Here is a 19724-nt window from a genome sequence, read left to right as displayed (position 1 = left end):
AAATTGTGAACACCACCAACAGAAGTCAGATATCCTTAATGTCCACTTTTTCCTTCCTTCGTCGGTCACTGTGGTTTGAAGGATGTACATTCGTGCTGACTAACCAGCCAACAGCCTGCACAGATCTGTGCCACACAGCAATCTCACAGGGCAGTATGCAGGACCAGGACTATGCCCCAGCAGTGGTGCTTTGCTTCTGTAATGAAAGTGTATTGTGGTGACGTCTTCCTGCACAGTTCTGGATGGCACCGTCCACAAGGCTTTGTCTCTTTTTTACCTCAACAGGAAACTGATGAGACTGTGCTAACTAGGTCATCTGCAACTGTAGCTACACAGCGTGAGCCAGCCCTTTTCTACTCATGCAATTGAGCATGAGACCTGAGCTAGCTATCAAGGCCAGATTTGACTAATTTCTGTGGTCCTACAGTTGGGTCATCAATTATAGAAAGAACATCTTTCTTCCATTTCTCTCCCACGCATTCTTTTAAGTTGCCATATAAATTTTCATGTGTTTATAATGAAGTCTGAGAGGCACTGGGTGCTTGCTAGAGTGTCTGGGCAAGCAATGTACAAAGGCCGTGGGAGTGGTAAATGGAGAATGAGGCTCAGTCTCACTCCAACATGGCATCGGGGCTTCCACAATAGCCAAGCCCATGCCTGCCATCTCATAGTGGACATTTTCCAATGGCTTACACAAAATACTGTGAAGAAGTCAATGTTACCCTTCTTTTTTAAATTATACTCTATTGAGGTAAAAATACATATATAATAAACTGTATACCTATTTAAACTACAAAATTAGTTATTTGACATTTAATTCCTAACTAAAATAGCAAATATTGGCCTGAAGATGGCTCAGTGGGTAGAGGTACCTGTCACCAAGGCTGATGACCGAATTTGATACCTGAAACCTAGATGGAAGGGGAGAACCAATCTCCAAAAGCTGCTCTTTGGGCTCCAAATGTGTAGCATACACACATGGACATGCACATGCAAAATCAATACATGTTGTTAGAAAGGCAGTGGATCTAGCCAGCACTCCTGTTTCCTCTGGAACTTTCTCTTTTCTCCCACCCACGCTTTCACAGGCTACTTACTAGCTTCCTGTCTATTCAGAATTGGTTCACTTTTATTACACTTTATATTAACAAAATGAGAGAGCACATAGTCTTTTTTATCTCACAATTCCTGATTTTAATTTCAAAAAGTCAAAACTAAAGAATAATCCAATTGATAATACTGAACCCAAAGAGAACATAAACCATCTAGGACACAAACTGGCAACACGCTCAGCAAGGACCTTGTATTCTATGCAGGAGCCCCAGGATGGCCTGAGGAGAGAGAGACAACAGCCGAAGAGTGTTCACCCAGCACTTTTGCCAAGAGGTGGGTGTCATGCGGTGGATCCACCCTGAATGGTGTGCACACACGCTCCCACAGAGAAAGCAGAGCAGAGGCAGGGAAACAACAGTTTAAATGCGGTCACCTTCTGACTCCAGTTCTTCCGTTATTTCTGTTTCATCTTCAGAGGAAGCTGCACTCTGCGATGCAAGCTGACCCTCAGATAGGAAAGAGATGTCATCTTCTTTTCCTTGCTCCGTTCTCTCTATGGTTTCCTCTACCTCAGCCACACTGCTTTCCTGAGATACATGTAGAAGAGACCAACAGTGCTGTACTTACTCATGCTTGGGTTACATTTTACAGCATTCTTATTGGAGCACTCTATAATAAAACATGGACATTTGAGACCTGAGTACACAGGCATCTAACTGGACATAGTGTCTCATGCCCATAGTTCTAGCACTCAGAGGCAGGAGGATCACAGTGAGTTTGTGGCCAGCATGGGCTGCGTAAAAAGTGATTTCCAAGCCAGTCTGGGCTACAAGTGAGCTTCTGTCACTAAACCACACTACCTCCTCCTCCATCACCATCACCACCACCTCCTCCTCTACAATCTCCACCTCTACCACCACTACCACCTCCTCCTCCACCACCTTCTTTGCCTCCTCTTCCTCCTCCTCCACCACCACCTCCTCCTCTACAATCACCACCTCCATTTCCACCTCCACCACCACTACCACCTCCTCCTCCACCACCACTCCACCACCTCCATTCCTACATCTTCCCCCCACTCTACCTCTGCAACTACCTCCACCGCTCAAACAACAAAACACAAAGAGCTAGGCAATATAGCTATTAAAGATTCATTAGAAAACCGTCACTTAGATTGTAGAAATAGATTAAAACATGCAGGTCAATAAAAATCCAAATATACATTAAGAATGAAGAATGCAAGTTGGGCTGGTGTGGTAGTGGTATCAATAATACCAACCAATACATGGAGGAAGAGGCAGGAGGACATGGAATCCAAGGTCATCCACAGCTACAGAGTGAGTTTGAGATTAGCCTGGCATACATAAAATCCTGTCTCAACAAAACTAAACAAAATAATAAAGGATGTATTAATCTCAAAATGACTTTAACATTGATTTTAGTTTATATGCTTATATATTTCATGCCCATTATGGATAACTATATCTGCTATATTTATCAATATAAAAATCTTTCTATCATGAGGAAGTCATATTCAAAAGTAGAAAAAAATGCTATGATTTCTTGAATCATGTCTAACACACAAGATAAAGTCTTTTAAGTCACAAAATAAACCTTTCAAAACAATTTTAATACAAAGGCATACCTTGGAAGAATATGTAACAGCTGACATGCTATTTTCTGTTTCTGGTGTGTGTTCCATTTCTGGGGAATTGTCTTTTATATCTTTAGGAGGAGGAGGAGAAGTCTCCTTGAATTAATGGGAAAAACAATTTATATTATTTTATATTCATTACAAGAGTAGTTTTAGACTGGTTCACACTTGACTGTAAGATCAAGAAGCAGTATGAGGGAAGGGAGACAGAATTTATACAACTCCTTTGAAGAGTCTTTTGTACAAGGGAGCAGAAGACTCAGATGGGAGCTGGAAAAGACTATGGGGTCATGGAGGGTCTAACTAAAGGACACAAAATGGCAGCATAGTAAAGACATGTGGGTTTACTGTCTCTTCTTAGGTCAGAAAGGCACAGCGCATCTATACTCTCAAGTGTCTGCTACAGGAAAGGGACTGGTATTTGGAGTGTCTGTTACTCACAGGACTCAGGTGCGGCGTGGTATCCACAAAAGAAACCTTTTTGTCCACAAGTGTTAAACGCTGTCTTGGTTTAGGTTTTGGTGGCTAAGAGAAAACAATATGTCAGACTATGTTGAGTGTTACATTTTAGAGGAGGCTTCAGCTAGTTTCAGTGGAATTATTTGACTATTAAGTTTATATATAAAGCACTATAACTGAAATTGAAAGCCATCTTTACTCACTACAACTGATGTGACACCCAAGGATGTTGGAGGTAGTTTCTGAACAACCTCTGGCTCTTCTCTGCATATGAACTTTCCTAGGTCTTCATTAGTTATTGATCCACTTGGGGGAAGGTAGGTGAATTTCCATTTTAATATAACTTGGATGGTTCCTGCAGAATGCTTTTCATTATCCATTAACTCAAATATCCCTGCAAATTATGAAAATCATTTTTACCAATGCCAGAGCCAAGCCTTGTTATTCTAAGAATTACAGCAGAGGCCTGGGAACCCACAGGCCACGCACACCAAGGAAGCAGCTAGCCTAACTGTGAATCGTCACGTCTCCCACTAAACCTCTAAATCCAATCCTACATCTTATCCCCAGCTCTGCTGCAGAACATCTACTATAGTCGTCCCTTCCTTTCAGACCTATCACCAATGATCACACAGATCTTTTCCTCCTACCTCCCTTCCCCTGGCTCATACCATGATCCCAGCCTCATGGGTCAGGGATAGAGGTAGGCTAACTGCAGACCTTCTTTTCTCCTCCTCCTCCTCCAAATCCAACCCCCCTTCTGCATCTCTGTAGCAGACCACCTTGCCCCTCCCTATTCCCATATATAGTAAAACACACAGGTCTCCCCCTCCAACCTTTCTTCACCCCACTCATTGCTTGATCCCAGCCCCCAGCTCTAGCAGGGAACCCGTGGGCCACTCCTGTCAGGAAAGCAGGTAGCCTTCTCTCTTTCCTTCTCTCCTCCCAAGACAATCCTCCAGTTTCATCCCAACTCTGTAGCAGACTACCTGCTGTGATCTCCCCTCCTCTCTGCTCCATCTCCAGCAGATCATCACACAGATCTCCAACCCTCCTCCCCACTCATCCTGCTGTCCCCACCCAACCCCAGCAGATCACACAGATCTCCTCCAACCCTCCTCCCCACTTATCCTGATATCCCAGCCCCAACCCCAGCAGGCTTTCTCTGGGAACCCACCAGCCAAATCTGACAGAGAAGCAAGTAGGCCAGCAGAGCAGGTAGACAGACAACCTTCAGATCTTCACTCTCCCCTTCTCCATATCCAATCCCCTAGTCTCATCCCCAGCTCTGAAGCAGACTACCTGTGTGGTCTCTCCTCACTCTCTGCCCCCATTCTCAGGGGATCATGCAGATCCTGGTGGAAACCCTGCTTTTCTTCCTCTTGTGGACCCCTTCATCCACCCCTTCCTAACACATCTCTACCCCTCCTGTGGACCCCTCAGCCCATACTCCTAGCCCATACCCATTCCTAAGTGTCAGGTTCCAATACCTAGAAACCTTTTACCTAGAACCCTTAGTAGCTACACTTATCAGGATCCCACAAGAATACCTCCCAGCCACCACACTCTCCTTAGAACCACAGAGGGCAACAGAAATCAAAGAACAAAACACCCATCCAACAAAGACAAGACAAGATATCAGAACCCAGAACTAAAATCTTGTCAACCCAGATGTCTAGATGCCAGTGTAACAATACAACCATTAACAGCCAGGACAAACTGTTTCACTAGAGCCCAGCAATGCTATCTATCACAGTAGGCCCTGCATATTGCAATATACCCGAAGACCAGGACAAGAGAACCTTAAAATAGCTTTTATGAATACGATAGAGAATATTAAAGAGAAAATGAATAAATCCCTTAAAGAAATATATAAAAACACAAACAGTGGAAGGAAATGAATAAAATAGTTTAAGACCTGAAAGTGAAAACAAAATCAATAAGGAAAACCCAAACTGCAGGAAATCTGGAAATAAAAAACTCAGGAACTTGAACAGAAACCTCAGAGGCACCCTAGCCAACAGAATACAAGCTATGGAAGAGAGAATCTTACTCACTGAAGACAAAAATAAGAGAAATGGATACCTTAGTCAAAGAAAATGTTAAAGCTAAAAAGATCCCGGCACAAAACATACAGGAAATCTATGATACCATGAAAAGACCAAATCTAAGAATAATAGGGATAGAGGAAGGAGAAGAAACTCCAGTAAAAGGCAAAGAAAGTATTTTCAACAAAATCCTAGAAGAAAATTTCCTTAACCTACAGAAGGAGATGAGAATCAAAGTAGAAGAAGCATGCAAAATACTAAATAGGCCGGACTAGAAAAGAAAGTCTTCTTGGCACATAATAATCAAAATTCTAAATGTACAGAGCAAAGAAAGAATATTAAATATTAAAAGCTCCAAGGGAAAAGAACAGCATAATATATAAAACATATAAAGGCAGACTTATTAAAATTATACCTAATTTTTTTCATTGATTTTTATTGAGCTCTACATTTTTCTCTGCTCCCCTCCCTGCCTCTCCCCTCCCTTCTTCAACCCTTTCCCAAGGTCCCATGCTCCCAATTTACTCAGGAGATCTTGTCTTTTTCTACTTCCCATGTAGATTAGATCTATGTAAGTCTCTCTTAGTGTCCTCATTGTTATAAGAGTTCTCTGGGATTGTGGTTTGTAGGCTGGTTTTCTTTGCTTTATGTTTAAAAACCACCTATGAGTGAGTACGTGTGATAACTGTCTTTCTGTGTCTGTGTTACCTCACTCAAAATTATGTTTTCTAGCTCCATTTTCCAGCAAAATTCAAGATGTTGGTTTTTTTTTTTCTGCTGTGTAGTACTTCATTATGTAAACATACCACATTTTCCTTATACACTCTTTGGTCGAGGGGCATTTAGGTTGTTTCCAGGTTTTGGCTATGACAAAAAAGCTGCTATGAACATAGTTGAGCACATGTCCTTGTGGCACGATTGAGCATCCTTTGGGTATATACCCAAAAGTTATACCTGATTTTTTTTTTCGAGACAGGGTTTCTCTGTAGCTTTTGGTGCCTGTCCCGGAACTAGCTCTTGTAGACCAGGCTGGCCTCGAACTCCCAGAGATCCGCCTGCCTCTGCCTCCCGATTGCTGGGATTGAAGGCGTGCGCCACCACCGCCTGGCTTATACCTGATTTTTTAATGGAGACCTAAAAGCCAGAAGGCCCTGGACCAATGTGCTAAAGACTCTAAGAGACCACAAATACCAGACCAAACTATACCCAGAAAAACTTCCAATCACTATAGATGAAAAAAGATGATATTCTATAATAAAGTAAAATTAAAGCAATATCTATCTACAAATTTGTAGAAGATTTCTATAGCTAACCTAAAGAGGTTAACTAGATCAAAGAAAATGTAAGAAATATAAGAAATAAGTAATCCCAGATCAGACAAGTCAAAAGAAGGGAAATATATACACATACATAAGCACCACCACCAAAGTACAGGTCAATGTTCTCTCTCAACATCAACAGTTCAAATTCCCCAATAAAAATCACAGACTAACAAAATGAATGCAAAAACAGGATCCATCCTTCTGCTGCATCCAAGACACACACCTTAACATCGAGGATAGAAATGATTTCAGGATAAAGGATGGGAAAAGATAATCTAAGCAAATGTACCGAAGAAACAAGCTGGTGTAGCTATCTGTCTTAGTCAGGGTTCCCACTGCTGTGATAAAACACCATGATCAAAAGGCAGGTGGTTGAAAAGGGTTTATTTGGCTTTTACTTCAACACTTCACTGAAGAAGTCAGGATGGGAATGCAAACAGGGCAGGATCCCAGAGGCAGTAGCTGATGCAGAGACAATCAAGGGATGCTGCTTACTGGCTTACATCCCCTGGCTTGCTCAGCCTGCTTTCTTAAAGAACCTAGGACCACCTGCCCAGAGATGGCACCACCCACCCTGGGTTGGGTCTTCCCCCACTGATCACTAATTGAGAAAATGCCTTAGAGCTAAATCTCATGGAGGCATTTCCTCGACTGAGGCCTCTTCCTCTCTGATGACTCTAGTTTATGTCAAGTTGACACACAAAACTAGCCAGTACACTAGCCATTTTAATATCTGACAAAATGGACTTCAATCAGAAATTAATCAGAAGAGACAAGGAAGGGTACTACATACTCATCAATGGAAAAATCCACCAAGAGGACATTGCAATTCTTAACACAAGGCCATCCAAGTTCAGAAAAGAAACATTATTACAGTTGAAATCACAAATTGACCTCTCACATGCTGACAGTGGGAGACTTCAGTACCCCACTCTCACCAACAAATAGGTAACCCAGACAAAAACTAAACAGAGAAATGCTGGAGCTACCTGACATTATGAACCTAACAGATATTTACAGAACATTTCATCCATATACAAAAGAATATTCCTTCTTCTTAGAACCTCATGAAACTTTCTCTAAAATTGACCATGCACCTGTACACAAAGCAAGTCTCAACAGATATAAGAAAGTTGAAGTATTATCCTGCATCCTATCTGATAACCATGGATTAAAATTGTATGTCATCAACAACACAAACAACAAAAAACTTACAAACTCATGGAAATTGAACAACTCACTACTGAATGAAAAATGGGTTTCCAGAAATTAAGAAATTAAAGACTTTCTAGAATTAATGAAAATGAATACACAATATACCCAAGTTTATGGGATGTAAGGAAGGCACATTCATAGCACTCAGTACTACATAAAAAGTAAATCAGGGAGATCTTATACTAGTAACTTAATAGCATATCTGAAAGCTTGAGAACAGAAGCTGTCAACATTTCTAATGGGGCATCCTTTTAATACTGTTCCTCATATTGTGGTGTCCCCCAACCATAAATTATTTTCATTGCTAATTCATAATTCTAATTTTGTTACTGTTATGAATCATAATGTAAATTATCTGTGTTTTCCAATGACCTTAGGTGACTTAGATGATCCCTATGAAAGGGCTGTTTGACTTCCCCTCCCAAGTATCGCAACCCATAGGTTAAGAATCACTGGTTTAGAATAAAAAGAAAAAAAAATCATACCCAAAAGGAGGCAGCAAAAACAATCAAACTCAGGTCTGAAATCAATAAAATAGAATTTTAACATACAAAGAATCAATGAAACAAAGAGTTGTTTCTTTGAGAAAATCTTTAAGATTGATAAACCCTTATCTAAATTAACTAAAAGGCAGAGAGAGACTATCCAAGTTGAAAAAAAAATAGAAATGAAAACTGGGAAAAAAACACAACAGATATTAATGAAATCCAGGGAATTCTAAGAACATATTTTAAAAACTGTAATATACCAAATTGGAAAATATTAAAGAAATAGGTAATTTTCTTGATACATACCACTTACCAAAGTTAAATCAACATCAGATAAGCAATTTAAACAGACCTATAGCCCCAAATAAAATAGAATTAAAAGGCTCCTAACCAAAAAAAGCACATGGCCAGATGCTTTTAACACAGAATTCTACCAAATTTTCAAAAGAAGAGTTAATGCCAATACTGCCCAAATTATCCTACAAAAATATAAACAGAAGGAACATTGTCCAATTTGTTTTATGAGGCCACAGTTACCTTGATGCCTAAACCACATAGAGAACCAACAAAGAAAGAGAATTCCATAATTCCCTTTTGAACATATATGCAAAAATTCTCAATAATATACTTGCAAACCAAATCCACGAACACATCAAAATTATCATCCACCATGTCCAAGTAGGCTTCATCCCAGAAATGGTTCAGCATAAGTAAATGAACATCCACCATATAAACAAACTGAAAGACCAAACAAAACAACAATAACAGAAACTCCCACATGATCACATCATTAGATACAGAAAAAGGCTTTGACAAAAATCCCACACCCCACCATAATAAAAGTACTAGAAAGACCAAAGATACAAGGGGCATACCCAATACAAAAAAAGGCAATTTATGGCAAGCCCACAAATGGAGAGAAATTCAAACAATTCCACTAAAATCAGAAACAAGACAAGGTTGTTCACTCTTTCCATACCTATTCAGGATATACTGAAGTCCTAGCTAGAGAAGTAAGACACCTGAAGGAGATGAAGGGATACAAATTGAAAAGAAAAAAAATCAAAGTATCTTTATTTGCAGATGGTATGATAGTATATATAAGTGACCCTAAATATTCCACTGGGAAATTCCTACAGCTGATAAACACTTTCAGAAAAGTAGCTGAATACAATATTAACTCACAAAATTCAGTAGCCCTCCTATATACAAATGACAAATGGACTGAGAGAGAAATCAGGAAACAAAACCTTTCAAAATAGCCTCAAATAATATAAAATACCTTGGGGTAACTCTAACCAAGTAAGTGAAAGACCTGTATAATGAAAACCTTAAGACACTGAAGAAAGAAATTGAAGAATATATCAGAAGATGGAAAGATCCCCATGCTCATGGATTTATGAAGTATAAATGGTCATCCTATCAAAAGCAATCTACAGATTCAAGGCAATCCTCATCAAGATTCCATTACAATTCTTCACAGAAATTGAAAACAATTTTCAGTTTCATATGGAAAGATAACATGTGCAAAACAATAGCTAAAACAATCTGGAATAATAAAAGAACTGCTGGATGTATAATCATCCCAGATTTCAGGTTGTACTGAAGAGCTAGTATTGTGTTGGCACAAAAACAGATATGTTAATCAATGGAATTGAACTGAAGATCCAGACATATGTCCATACACCTATGAAAGCTGATTTTTGACAAAGGATCAAAAAACAAAACAAAACAAAACTGAGGGAAAAAAAGTAGCATTTTGAGCAAACGGTGCTGGTCAAACTGGATGTCTGCACATTGTAAGACGAATGAATCCATATTTATCATCCTGCATAAAACTCAGCTCCAAACGGGTCATAATACCAGACACCCTGATTCTGACAGAAAGGAAACTGGGGAATAGTCTTAAATTCATTGGCCCAGGAAAAGACTTTCTGAACAGAACACTGATAACATAGGCACTAGGAACCAAGATGTCCCTCAATTTAAGAATGGATGAAGAAAGTGTGGAATATTTGCACAATGGAGTATTGCTCAGCTGTTAGAAAAAAAATGACATCATAAAATTTTCAGGCAAATGGATTGAATTAGAAAAAAATCAGCCTGAGTGAGGCAACTCTGACCCAGAAGGACAAACATGGTATGTACTCACTTATAAGTGGGTATTAGCTATTGATAATAGCTAATTACAGTTCACAGACCTAGAGAAGTCAAAGAAGAGGAGAGGTCGGGGTGGGGCACACATGTATCTCCCTGAGAAGGGGAAAAGAATAGATTTTATGGGTGGACTGGAGGTGGGTGGGGATGGAACAGGAGTCATCAGGTGGGGTAGGGAGGGATGGAGGAAGAGAGTACAGGGAGAGAAAACTGGAAGAGGTGGGCATTTAGGGGGTGATGTGGACACCTAGTGCAGTAGAAACTTCCGGAAACCTAGGAGGGTAACCCTAGTGAGGACTCCAAGGAATGCAGAATAGATATGGAGCCTGAACAGGTCATCTTCTGTAATGAGGCTAGTGGTGGGACGGAAACACCAATCCAACCCACAACCTGTCCTGCCTGTAAGATGCACTGGGTTACTGTTGGTGCAGAGCTTGTGGGAGTGGAGAAGCAAGGACTAACCTGAGGCCCAAGCCATGACAGCAGCCCATGCTGGACACTGTCTGGATGGTCAGGATCTGGGAAGCTGGATGGTTCAGAGACCTAGGGTAGAACCAGACATGATATCCTGCTATACTCATAGACTGGTGCTTAGCTCAGTCACTGTCAGAGAGGCTTCCTTCAGTAGGTAATGGGAGCAGATACAGAGACCTGGACCAGATATTAGACCCAGAGCCTCCTGCATTCATGCTGTGATTGTCTTCAGCTTGGGTGTTTTGTGGGACTCCTAACAGTGGGAGTGGAGGTATCTCTGATTCTTTTGCCTGCTTGTGGGACCCTTTTTCTCCTACTGGATTGCTTCATCCAGCTATGGTACGATGGTTTATACTTAGTTTTAACTGGATCTTGCAATATCCTATTTGGTTGATATCCCTGGCAGGCCTCCTATTTTCTGATGGGAAATGGAGGAGCAGTAGATCTGGGAAAGAGAGGAATGGGGGGCTAGGAGAAGGGGAGGGAATGGAGGTTGTGGTCTGGATTTATTGCATGAGAGAAGAATATAAAAAAAGAACAAAAGTTAATAAATGGGATGACCTCATGAAATGAAACAAAACTTCTATATGGCAAAGGACAACATCATTATGGTAAAGTGGCAGGCTAAAGAACAGCTTTTTATGAAAGCAATTTCACATCCAATAGAGGGTTTATATCTAAAATATATGAAGAAATAAAAAAAACAAGGGCACCAAGAAAACAACCCAATTTAAATATGGGATGCATAACTAGAACAGAGAGTTCTCAAAGGATCAAACACAAATGGCTGAGAAACACTTAAAGAAATGTCAACATCCTTAGTCATCAGAGAAATGCAAACCTAAACTACTTTGAGATTTCATCTTATACCAGTCAGCATCACCAAGATCAATAAAGGACATGACAGCTTCTGCTGTCAAAGATGTGGGGAAAGGGAACATCTACTCATGAGTGCAGACTTGTACAACTGCAATGGAAATCAGTGTGACAGTTCCTCGAGAGGCTAGGATTAGATCTTCCTCAAAATCTAGCTATATCATCTTGGGCATATACCCAAAGGACTCTACATCCTACTACAGAGAGACTTGTTCATCCATGTATATTGCTGCTCTATTCATAATAGCCAGAAACTGGAAATAGCCTAGATGTCTATCAAGTGATGAATGGATAGTGAACATGTGACACATTTACACAATGAATACTACTCAGCTATTAAAGAAACCAAAAGTATGGACTTTTTAGGAAAATGGATGGAGCTAAAAAGAATCCTGAGTAAAAACACCCAGACCCAAAAAGACAAATTTCATGTTTTCTCTCATGTGTATACTAGTTTCTAAGCCTTTAAAAGGCATGATAAAACTTTTATAACCACAGCGGTTACATATAAGTTAGGGACTTGTGAGCATGAAGCTAGGATCTCTCAAGGAAAAAAAAAAAAAAACCAGATCATTAGTTTTTGAGAGACAGCGGAGACCTGAGTGGGAGGATTAAATGGGGAGGGAGATGGATGATAAGAGTAAGAAAGAAAATATAGGGATGGAAAACTAACCCTAATGGCTACTTGAGGGGCATATGGAAACCTACTCTCTAGAAGCTTCCCAAAATATGTATATATTTGAAAGAAATATAAATGGAGTCACCAAATAAAGGGGGAGACTATGCTCCAATGAGATATCTTTCACCACCAAATAAAATATCTAGTTCCAGAAATATATCTAGTTGAATAGTTGGCCAAGTGGTCTGCATGGATTCCCCCAAACATCCCTGGGCTCTTGCCAAGGTTATTGGCAGTTTTCCACAATCTGTATAGGTTCAAGCCAGATGTGATCCCAGTGCTGAAAGGGGGAAGTGGACACACACTCCCACTCCTAATCTAGATGCTATCTGCAACTGATACCCACTTGTAAGGGAAAAGTTGGATTTCTCCAATGGAGTCTCACTGGGTATATTTATCGCATGTAAGGGTAGGCCCTGCGCCCAGCAGTAGATGGCCAACACAAAACAAATTCCATGAGATTTTTGTAGACTTCTTGTCTTTATTTGTTTGGGCAGTTTTGTTTTGTGTTGTTGGTTTTTTGCTTATTTATTATGTTTTCTGATTTTGTGGTGTTTTGGGGGGGTTGTTTCTTTCTTCTTTCCTTCCTTTTCTCTTTTTCTTTCTTACTGCCTGTTTTCTTTCTAAAGAGAGAGGAAGTAAGGACATGGAGTTGGGTGGGTAGAGAGGTGGGAGGATCTTGGAGGAATCAATGGAGAGGAAACTATGATTAGAATATACTGTATGGAATTTTTTTTCAATAAAAATGTATGAGAAAAATTAAATTATATGACGATGAAATAGAGACCGTAAGGAGACCTATCATCCATCCTTCCATCCATCTATCCGTCTCTATCTCAAATGGTGTTAGAATACCAGCAAGTGGTAGAGTGCTGGCTTACGTGAGTCTCTGGAGACCCAGTATAGGGAGTGGAGGTGGAGGATGGCTAAGAAGAAAATAAAAAGAAGTAATAGAAATTATGGAGCTGAGAACACTACAGCAATGGAAAACAACCAACAGTGGGGCTCAGCAGGAGACATGAGTGACACAGAAAATAATACAGTCTACTTGACGGTAGAACAGTGAAACTATCAAATATAAAGAATAGGAAGAAAAAAGAAGGGTGCCATTTGACACATCAACTCACGTATCAGAAGAGAAGGGGACAAATGACGGAAGAAGTGACAGAGCTATTCAAACTGGACATGTAAAATTAGTCTACACGTACAAGAAGCTCAATAAACTGCAAGTGGAAGAAACACAAGAGGAAACACATGTAGGCACAAACTATTCAAACCTCAAAGACAGCCTTAAAATCAGCATCATGAATATGTGACTCGCAATAAGGTCAACAGGAGGCTCCTTAGAAACAATGGCGGCCCATAGCCAGTGCTTTGATGTAGGAAATGTGCTAGAAGAATAACAAAACAAAACCAAAGCCCAACAAGCCAACTACTAGCCAGCAGGATCAGCCTTCCAAATATTCAAAAGAAAAGGAAGAATATTCCAAGATAACAAGTGAACCCATTTGCCATCAGCAGGCCTGGCTTCCAGCACATATCAAATAAGCCTTCTTCAGGCTGAAAGAAAAAGACACGATGGTAACTCAAATCCATACATCTGATAGGGACCAAAAGGGCAATTACATATGTAATCACAAAAGACCAGGCAACTGTCTTTTCTTTTTTCTCTTAACTAGTTTAAAAGGTAACCATTTGAAGCAATAATTATAAAATTATATTGTTGGGTTCATAACACTCAAGACAACATATATCAAAAGGACTGAGGCAGAGTGGCATGGAGCAAGGAAATGACCCTGTGGTAAGGACATAAATCAGAGTGAGAAATGAAGCTGCTCTATAAGAAGAAATAAATACCACAAATAGTATATAGGTAAATATCAAGATCTCTACAATTACAGTTTCTCATTCTCTTAACTTCATTACAGGAGCAAGATATTACATAAAGCAATTAGAACACTTCACTGTTGTTTTTAATATATGTGGGCAAAGGGGGTGGGGGAAGGAGGAAAGACAGCAACAGGGAATCGAGGTGACTAGGATCACAACATGTTATATGCATGTATGAAAAAGTCATAACCCATTATTTTGTGCAATTAATATACATCAAGAAAAATGTCAAAATACTGGTATACATACATGGTTGTAACAACACCAAGGAGGGAAGGGAGAATGAAATAACATTAGACTTTTTATATTTTCATGTAATGAAGTTACTATCATTTTTAAGTAGACTATGAGGTATATATTATAGTCCCCCAAACACTAAAAATGTTTCAATTCCAAGCAAGGAAATAACTAAAAATATAAACAGTATTATAGATCTGAAGTACAAATATTGTCTAAAGTTAGGAAAATTAGTAATAAATCATAGACATAACACTAAGGTATACTTTAAGTTTGCTTTTCCAGTTTTATAGAATCAAGAACACACTCTTACCTGAGATACACCTGTCATGGGCAAGTGAAATCAGAGGCACATTGACCTTTCCTATGTAAATATTCTCCTGGGTATCACTATCATCAAACACATAAAAGCCCAGAGACTCTGACTTAAGGTAGCGATCCAAATCCATACTCATTGGCACTGGGAAACACATATGGTCATCAAACTGCGGGTCATTGCTACTGGGAATGATGGCTGTATCATGGTCTGGAAAATCAAAGAACTTGTACACAACATATGCGTGTGGCTGCAGGTGGCTTGCTCGGGACTGTAGGTTGCTGCAACATCTTACTGTAATGTGGAGCTCATTTAAGTTGCCATCAGTGGAATCTGTTGAACTGATCTGAGCAGTTGTGGGTGCTTGCTGACTCAACTGAAAAAACATACATATTCATATTATAGAAATAATACAATTAAAAGATAACTATCAGCTGCAAACCTTCAAACAAAATTTTATAAATGGACAAAACTACATATTTTATGATAAAATTATTTTTCTCAGCGAAAAGATTCTTATCCAAAACTAACATGCTCCAAAACTGTATGTTGAAGGATCTAGCACATGTAGAAGTTCCCGATCCTGTGTATTGGCAGCTAATATGGGCGACCAAGGATATTTGTAGAAATTAGTCCTCACATCAAGTAGACCCAAGACAAAAAGTTAATGTGATGTTCTTTAATTCTGTTTAATAGCTGAGGAGCCAAGTCAGTGGTGGGTCTGAAGAGCATCCTAATCAAAGGAGACTCATCTGCTCACCCAGAGTGTGATTTGAGATAAGCCCGAAAGGGTATAAAGCTGGATGTGAGGGCATTTCAGAAGAAATGAGCAAAAGCGCTGGGCAGAAGTGGCAACTATTCTTAGTCCCTCTGGGAACACTGAAGAGCACACTGGATGTCGGAAAGCATTTCAGGAAGTGGTGAATCTCTTCTAGCTGAGATGATCCGAGACAGAGAATGCCAGTGTTCCAGTGCTTCCTTTAGTTTACACTGGAGAGCTCGCTACTGTGCCCAGAGGAACCCTTCTGCATCGCTGTCCCTGGACTGAGTGAGAGATCTGGTCTCAGTGTCTCCCGTGTGCAGTGGAAGCCTGAGCAGGTACCACTCGGTTTACCCTGGTGAGCTTGCACTCAACCAAGCAAAGCTCAGTGGAATGCTTTATAAAGTACTTCCTCTCCCTACTACCCCTCCCACAAACAATCCATTAAAGAAGAAAACCAAGAACACACTATTTCTCATCTCAGATTCTTTTAAGGCGTGCTGTGAAGAACACTACAGAATGGTGATCTCTGGGAAGTGGGTGTCATGTCCTCTTTGGTTTGAGAGAGGATCTATGTTTACACATGGTCCTTTAAATTAAAGTCAAAGAAGCAATACATCCAGCAAAAGTAAGAAAGAAGACAATTTCCCATAACATTACAGGTACATAACATTTTATGTACCTGTACAACAGAAACACAGTTGGTCCCTAGAAGCTCGTACACTTGAGAAAATACCAGAATTTACTTTGTCTGCTCTCGATGTTTCTCTGAGCACTGGCTCATTATTTTCTCCTCAGACTCTTCATTTAGCTGGCTAACATGGTGGAATATGGCTGTCAACAGCTCCCAATTTTACATGTTAGAAACATGAAGAGTTATTTTCCTTTGCTTTCAGAAAGCAAAACATGCCTGGTCCAAAGGAGGCCAAGGGGATATTCCTTAATCATAACTGGGTGGACTACTGGATTAGAAATGGGAGCACTGACCACAAACCTAGCCACTGGTTTATGGGGCCCAGAACCACAGTCTCCAAGGAAAGAAGAAAGACAACTGTGACCATACACATCTCAACATGTTTCTCCATGTTCTTTTCCTGTCACTCACATACGGGTTCTTTTGATATCCATGTTATATAGAAGAGGCCATCAACTCCAAATTCTATTTAACTTAATTCAGTGTATTTATTAGTTCATGGCACTAATTTGAAAATGTGGCTATGAAGCCTTGGTGAAATATAGTTAGGGAAATAGAGAGCTGCATTTAAACTCCTGGGATTTAGCAAGAAAGCATCAATTTTGTATTCTATTTGCATTTCAGAAATCTAATGGTAGGAACCAGTTTGAAAGAAGCATAGAGAGTGATAGGATAGTTTTCCTTAACAGAAGTCATTAATGAAGGCCTCGTGATGTGTGATAACACCACTGTATGTCTTCTGAAACTGTCCTGAGAAGCAAAAGGGATTCCTTTGTGTCAATGGAACAGCTCTGTCTTGTGGTAGTGGTTTAGTGAGTATCTACAAGCTATAAAAATACACAGAATGAACACACAAATGACGGTGAGCAAATACTGATGATATCTGATTAAGGTATGGTGCTCAATTAATAATATTACACAGTCTCCATTTCCTGCTTTGTTTTGCTTTTCAGCACTGGGTAGTGAACCAGGAGCCTGGCAGTGCACTTGGTAGACAAGCACTATACCATAAACCTACATCCTTAGTCCTTTAAAAAATATTTGTGTTTTGATTCAGGGTCTTGTGAAGTTGCCCAGGCTTGTCTTGAATCTGTCATGCTTGTGTCCCAGTCTCATGAAGAACTGGGATGCCAGTGATGTACCCCCATTCCCAGTTTGATTTCCACCTTTCCAGATTATTCTGTTAACTGTGTAAGATGCTACAACTGGGAAAAAATGGCAAAGTATACAGAGGCCACCTCTCTATTGTTCTTGCTACTCCCTGAGAGTTTGATTATTCTTAAATAAAAGGTCAAATTAACTATTTGATGCCTATAAAAGAAAACAGTTTCAGTTAAAGTGTAGGATTTAAGGAGATAGTATAGAGTCCTGTGCTATAAAAGGGTTTTACAGTCAAACAAGCTTACCAATTGCTTTTTCTCTGGCTTCTTAAAATTTGATGTTATATATCCTAATGCCTTTGCCCGCTCTCGATAAAGTCGAATTGCTTGATCCATGGGAACTCTTAATCGGAACCAGTATTCTACTGTGCCAAAATTTGGGATGTCTCCTTTAGTTCCTACAGATAATCAATGCATGACTTACTGTTAAAACAGTCACATAAATGAAAATATACATGAGTAAAATACACCAATGGTATTATATATTAAAGGCATAAACTTTATACAGAGTAAAATAATATGACTTGTACAAATAATGTTTGATTGGGAAATAACAGAGATGAAGAAAAGTTACATCTGGAATATGAGTTTCACTGCATGTTAAATATTAAAGAGCCATATCAAACTATGATTGAGCTATTTCAACTGGTTATCATTTCAATCTTGCATATAAAGAAAAATCCAAACAGTGAATCGGATACTACACAGATTCTTCTGGATACTGTGGCATTTTTCTTTAAACAAGTTGGACTCAATCTAGCCTGACATTTACAATATACAACCTCACAATTATAAATATGGCATTCCATATTATGATTCAACTTTGGAGGGATCTTTGGCATCCCTCCACTTCTTCGTTGGACCACAAGCATATGGAAGAGGTCATAGGTATGCCAAATAACAGCACTGTCAATGTGCCCTTGTATGGTACTCGCTGTGTGCACTCCACTCAAGCAGCCTCTCCTTCTCTACCATGACCTTGCTCCGTGGAAGATTTCACAGCCCTAAGCTTCCATTGCAGAGCCTATGTTCTTATTACTGCACTGACCACTTCAGTCTGTCTGTTCACAAGAGTGTAGTATGTATACCACATAAGTTTCTTAAGGGCAAAGACTGTAGCTGCCTTCAAAATACTTCTTCCTAAGGGACTGGTACATATGGATTCTAAATAATTGTCAAAAAGAAAATTCTGTAACTTTTTATGAATGTTACCATAGTCTTTATGTATATTATGTTTATTTCGTCAATTTTTTTTCTTGGGCCATCACCGCCAATACTGAAAAAGATTTAATATCAGCCACTATTTTTAAAGCCCCCAAAGAAGAGTATTACTGCAGACATTTTTACTTGTAATATACATTAATCTATCTTTGGATGGACCTGTAGTCTTTGGTGAACAGCCAGTGTTGCTGATGACAGAAGTGGGGAAAAGGTATTTAAATCTCTTGATTTCTGAGCCAGGAATCTATTATCTAAGCAAGAGTGAATCACAAAGTAAAAGCTCTATCCAGACTCTACATTGCCCTCCTTCTACGTAAGAGGCTTCAGCTTCTGAGAACCACAAAGTCAAGTTTTCCTGCTGTACACAGGCCACTGTTTCCTTGGGTGTTCCCTCTTCCCGACCCCCCACTTCAGGAGACCGCCAACACTCAGGCATTAGTCACCTTCTCTTCTTTATCTGGATTTACTTTCAATGTGGTATTATCTGGCCCACAGGGTAAAGTATATCTAAGCTAATGGCTCTTAACTTCTAGACCTTCATCCCTACCTTCCACACAATTTACCCGTCTACCTGATGCCTCGGCTCAGATGCTTAATAGGCAGGTCCACCTTGTCCAACAAAATCTTCTATTTTCTTCTTTGTATCTGCTCCTAGTGGGGTGTCCCTTGTGAGTTGCATCACCACTTTCCTAGATGCTCTTGTCAGGAAATCTGCTTTATTTCCCTCACTGACCCACATTCAACTGATCAGCAAATATGCCCCCCTACCCCCCGCAGACAGTTTGTCTAGCTGGGACTGACCTCAAACTCACTATGACCTTGGACTTCTGATCCTCCTGCTTCTACCTCCCGAGTGCTGTGGTTACAGACCTACACCATGAGACAGGAGTCAAACCTAGGGTTCTGTGCATGCTGTGTAAGCACTTACCAACTGAGCTATTTCCCCAGCCCAGCAAATCTTCATGGAAAGACTAAAGGACAGGCTCAAGTTAATAAACATATAGCTACTTTTCTTACCACC

General features: G+C 39.9%; 1 protein-coding gene across 3 annotated transcripts in view; it reads right to left on the bottom strand.

Moving 5' to 3' along the window:
* Rpgrip1l (RPGRIP1 like) overlaps nucleotides 1–19724 on the bottom strand; it is a 108971-nt gene that overhangs the window by 38420 nt on the left and 50827 nt on the right. For all 3 annotated transcript variants that reach the window (XM_013354629.2, XM_026777284.1, XM_026777283.1), the window contains 6 exons: nucleotides 17729–17880; nucleotides 14866–15244; nucleotides 3370–3560; nucleotides 3149–3232; nucleotides 2699–2803; nucleotides 1487–1640 (listed from right to left, as the gene is read on the bottom strand). In XM_013354629.2, coding sequence (XP_013210083.1) covers nucleotides 1487–1640; nucleotides 2699–2803; nucleotides 3149–3232; nucleotides 3370–3560; nucleotides 14866–15244; nucleotides 17729–17880 — 1065 coding nt within the window. The remainder of the gene's footprint in view (nucleotides 1–1486; nucleotides 1641–2698; nucleotides 2804–3148; nucleotides 3233–3369; nucleotides 3561–14865; nucleotides 15245–17728; nucleotides 17881–19724) is intronic.

The sequence above is a fragment of the Microtus ochrogaster genome, unplaced genomic scaffold (assembly GCF_000317375.1).
Source record: "Microtus ochrogaster isolate Prairie Vole_2 unplaced genomic scaffold, MicOch1.0 UNK54, whole genome shotgun sequence".
Lineage (NCBI taxonomy): Eukaryota > Metazoa > Chordata > Mammalia > Rodentia > Cricetidae > Microtus > Microtus ochrogaster.
The sequence above is the reverse complement of the archived record's forward strand: the minus strand, read 5'-3'. Positions and strand labels throughout refer to the sequence as shown.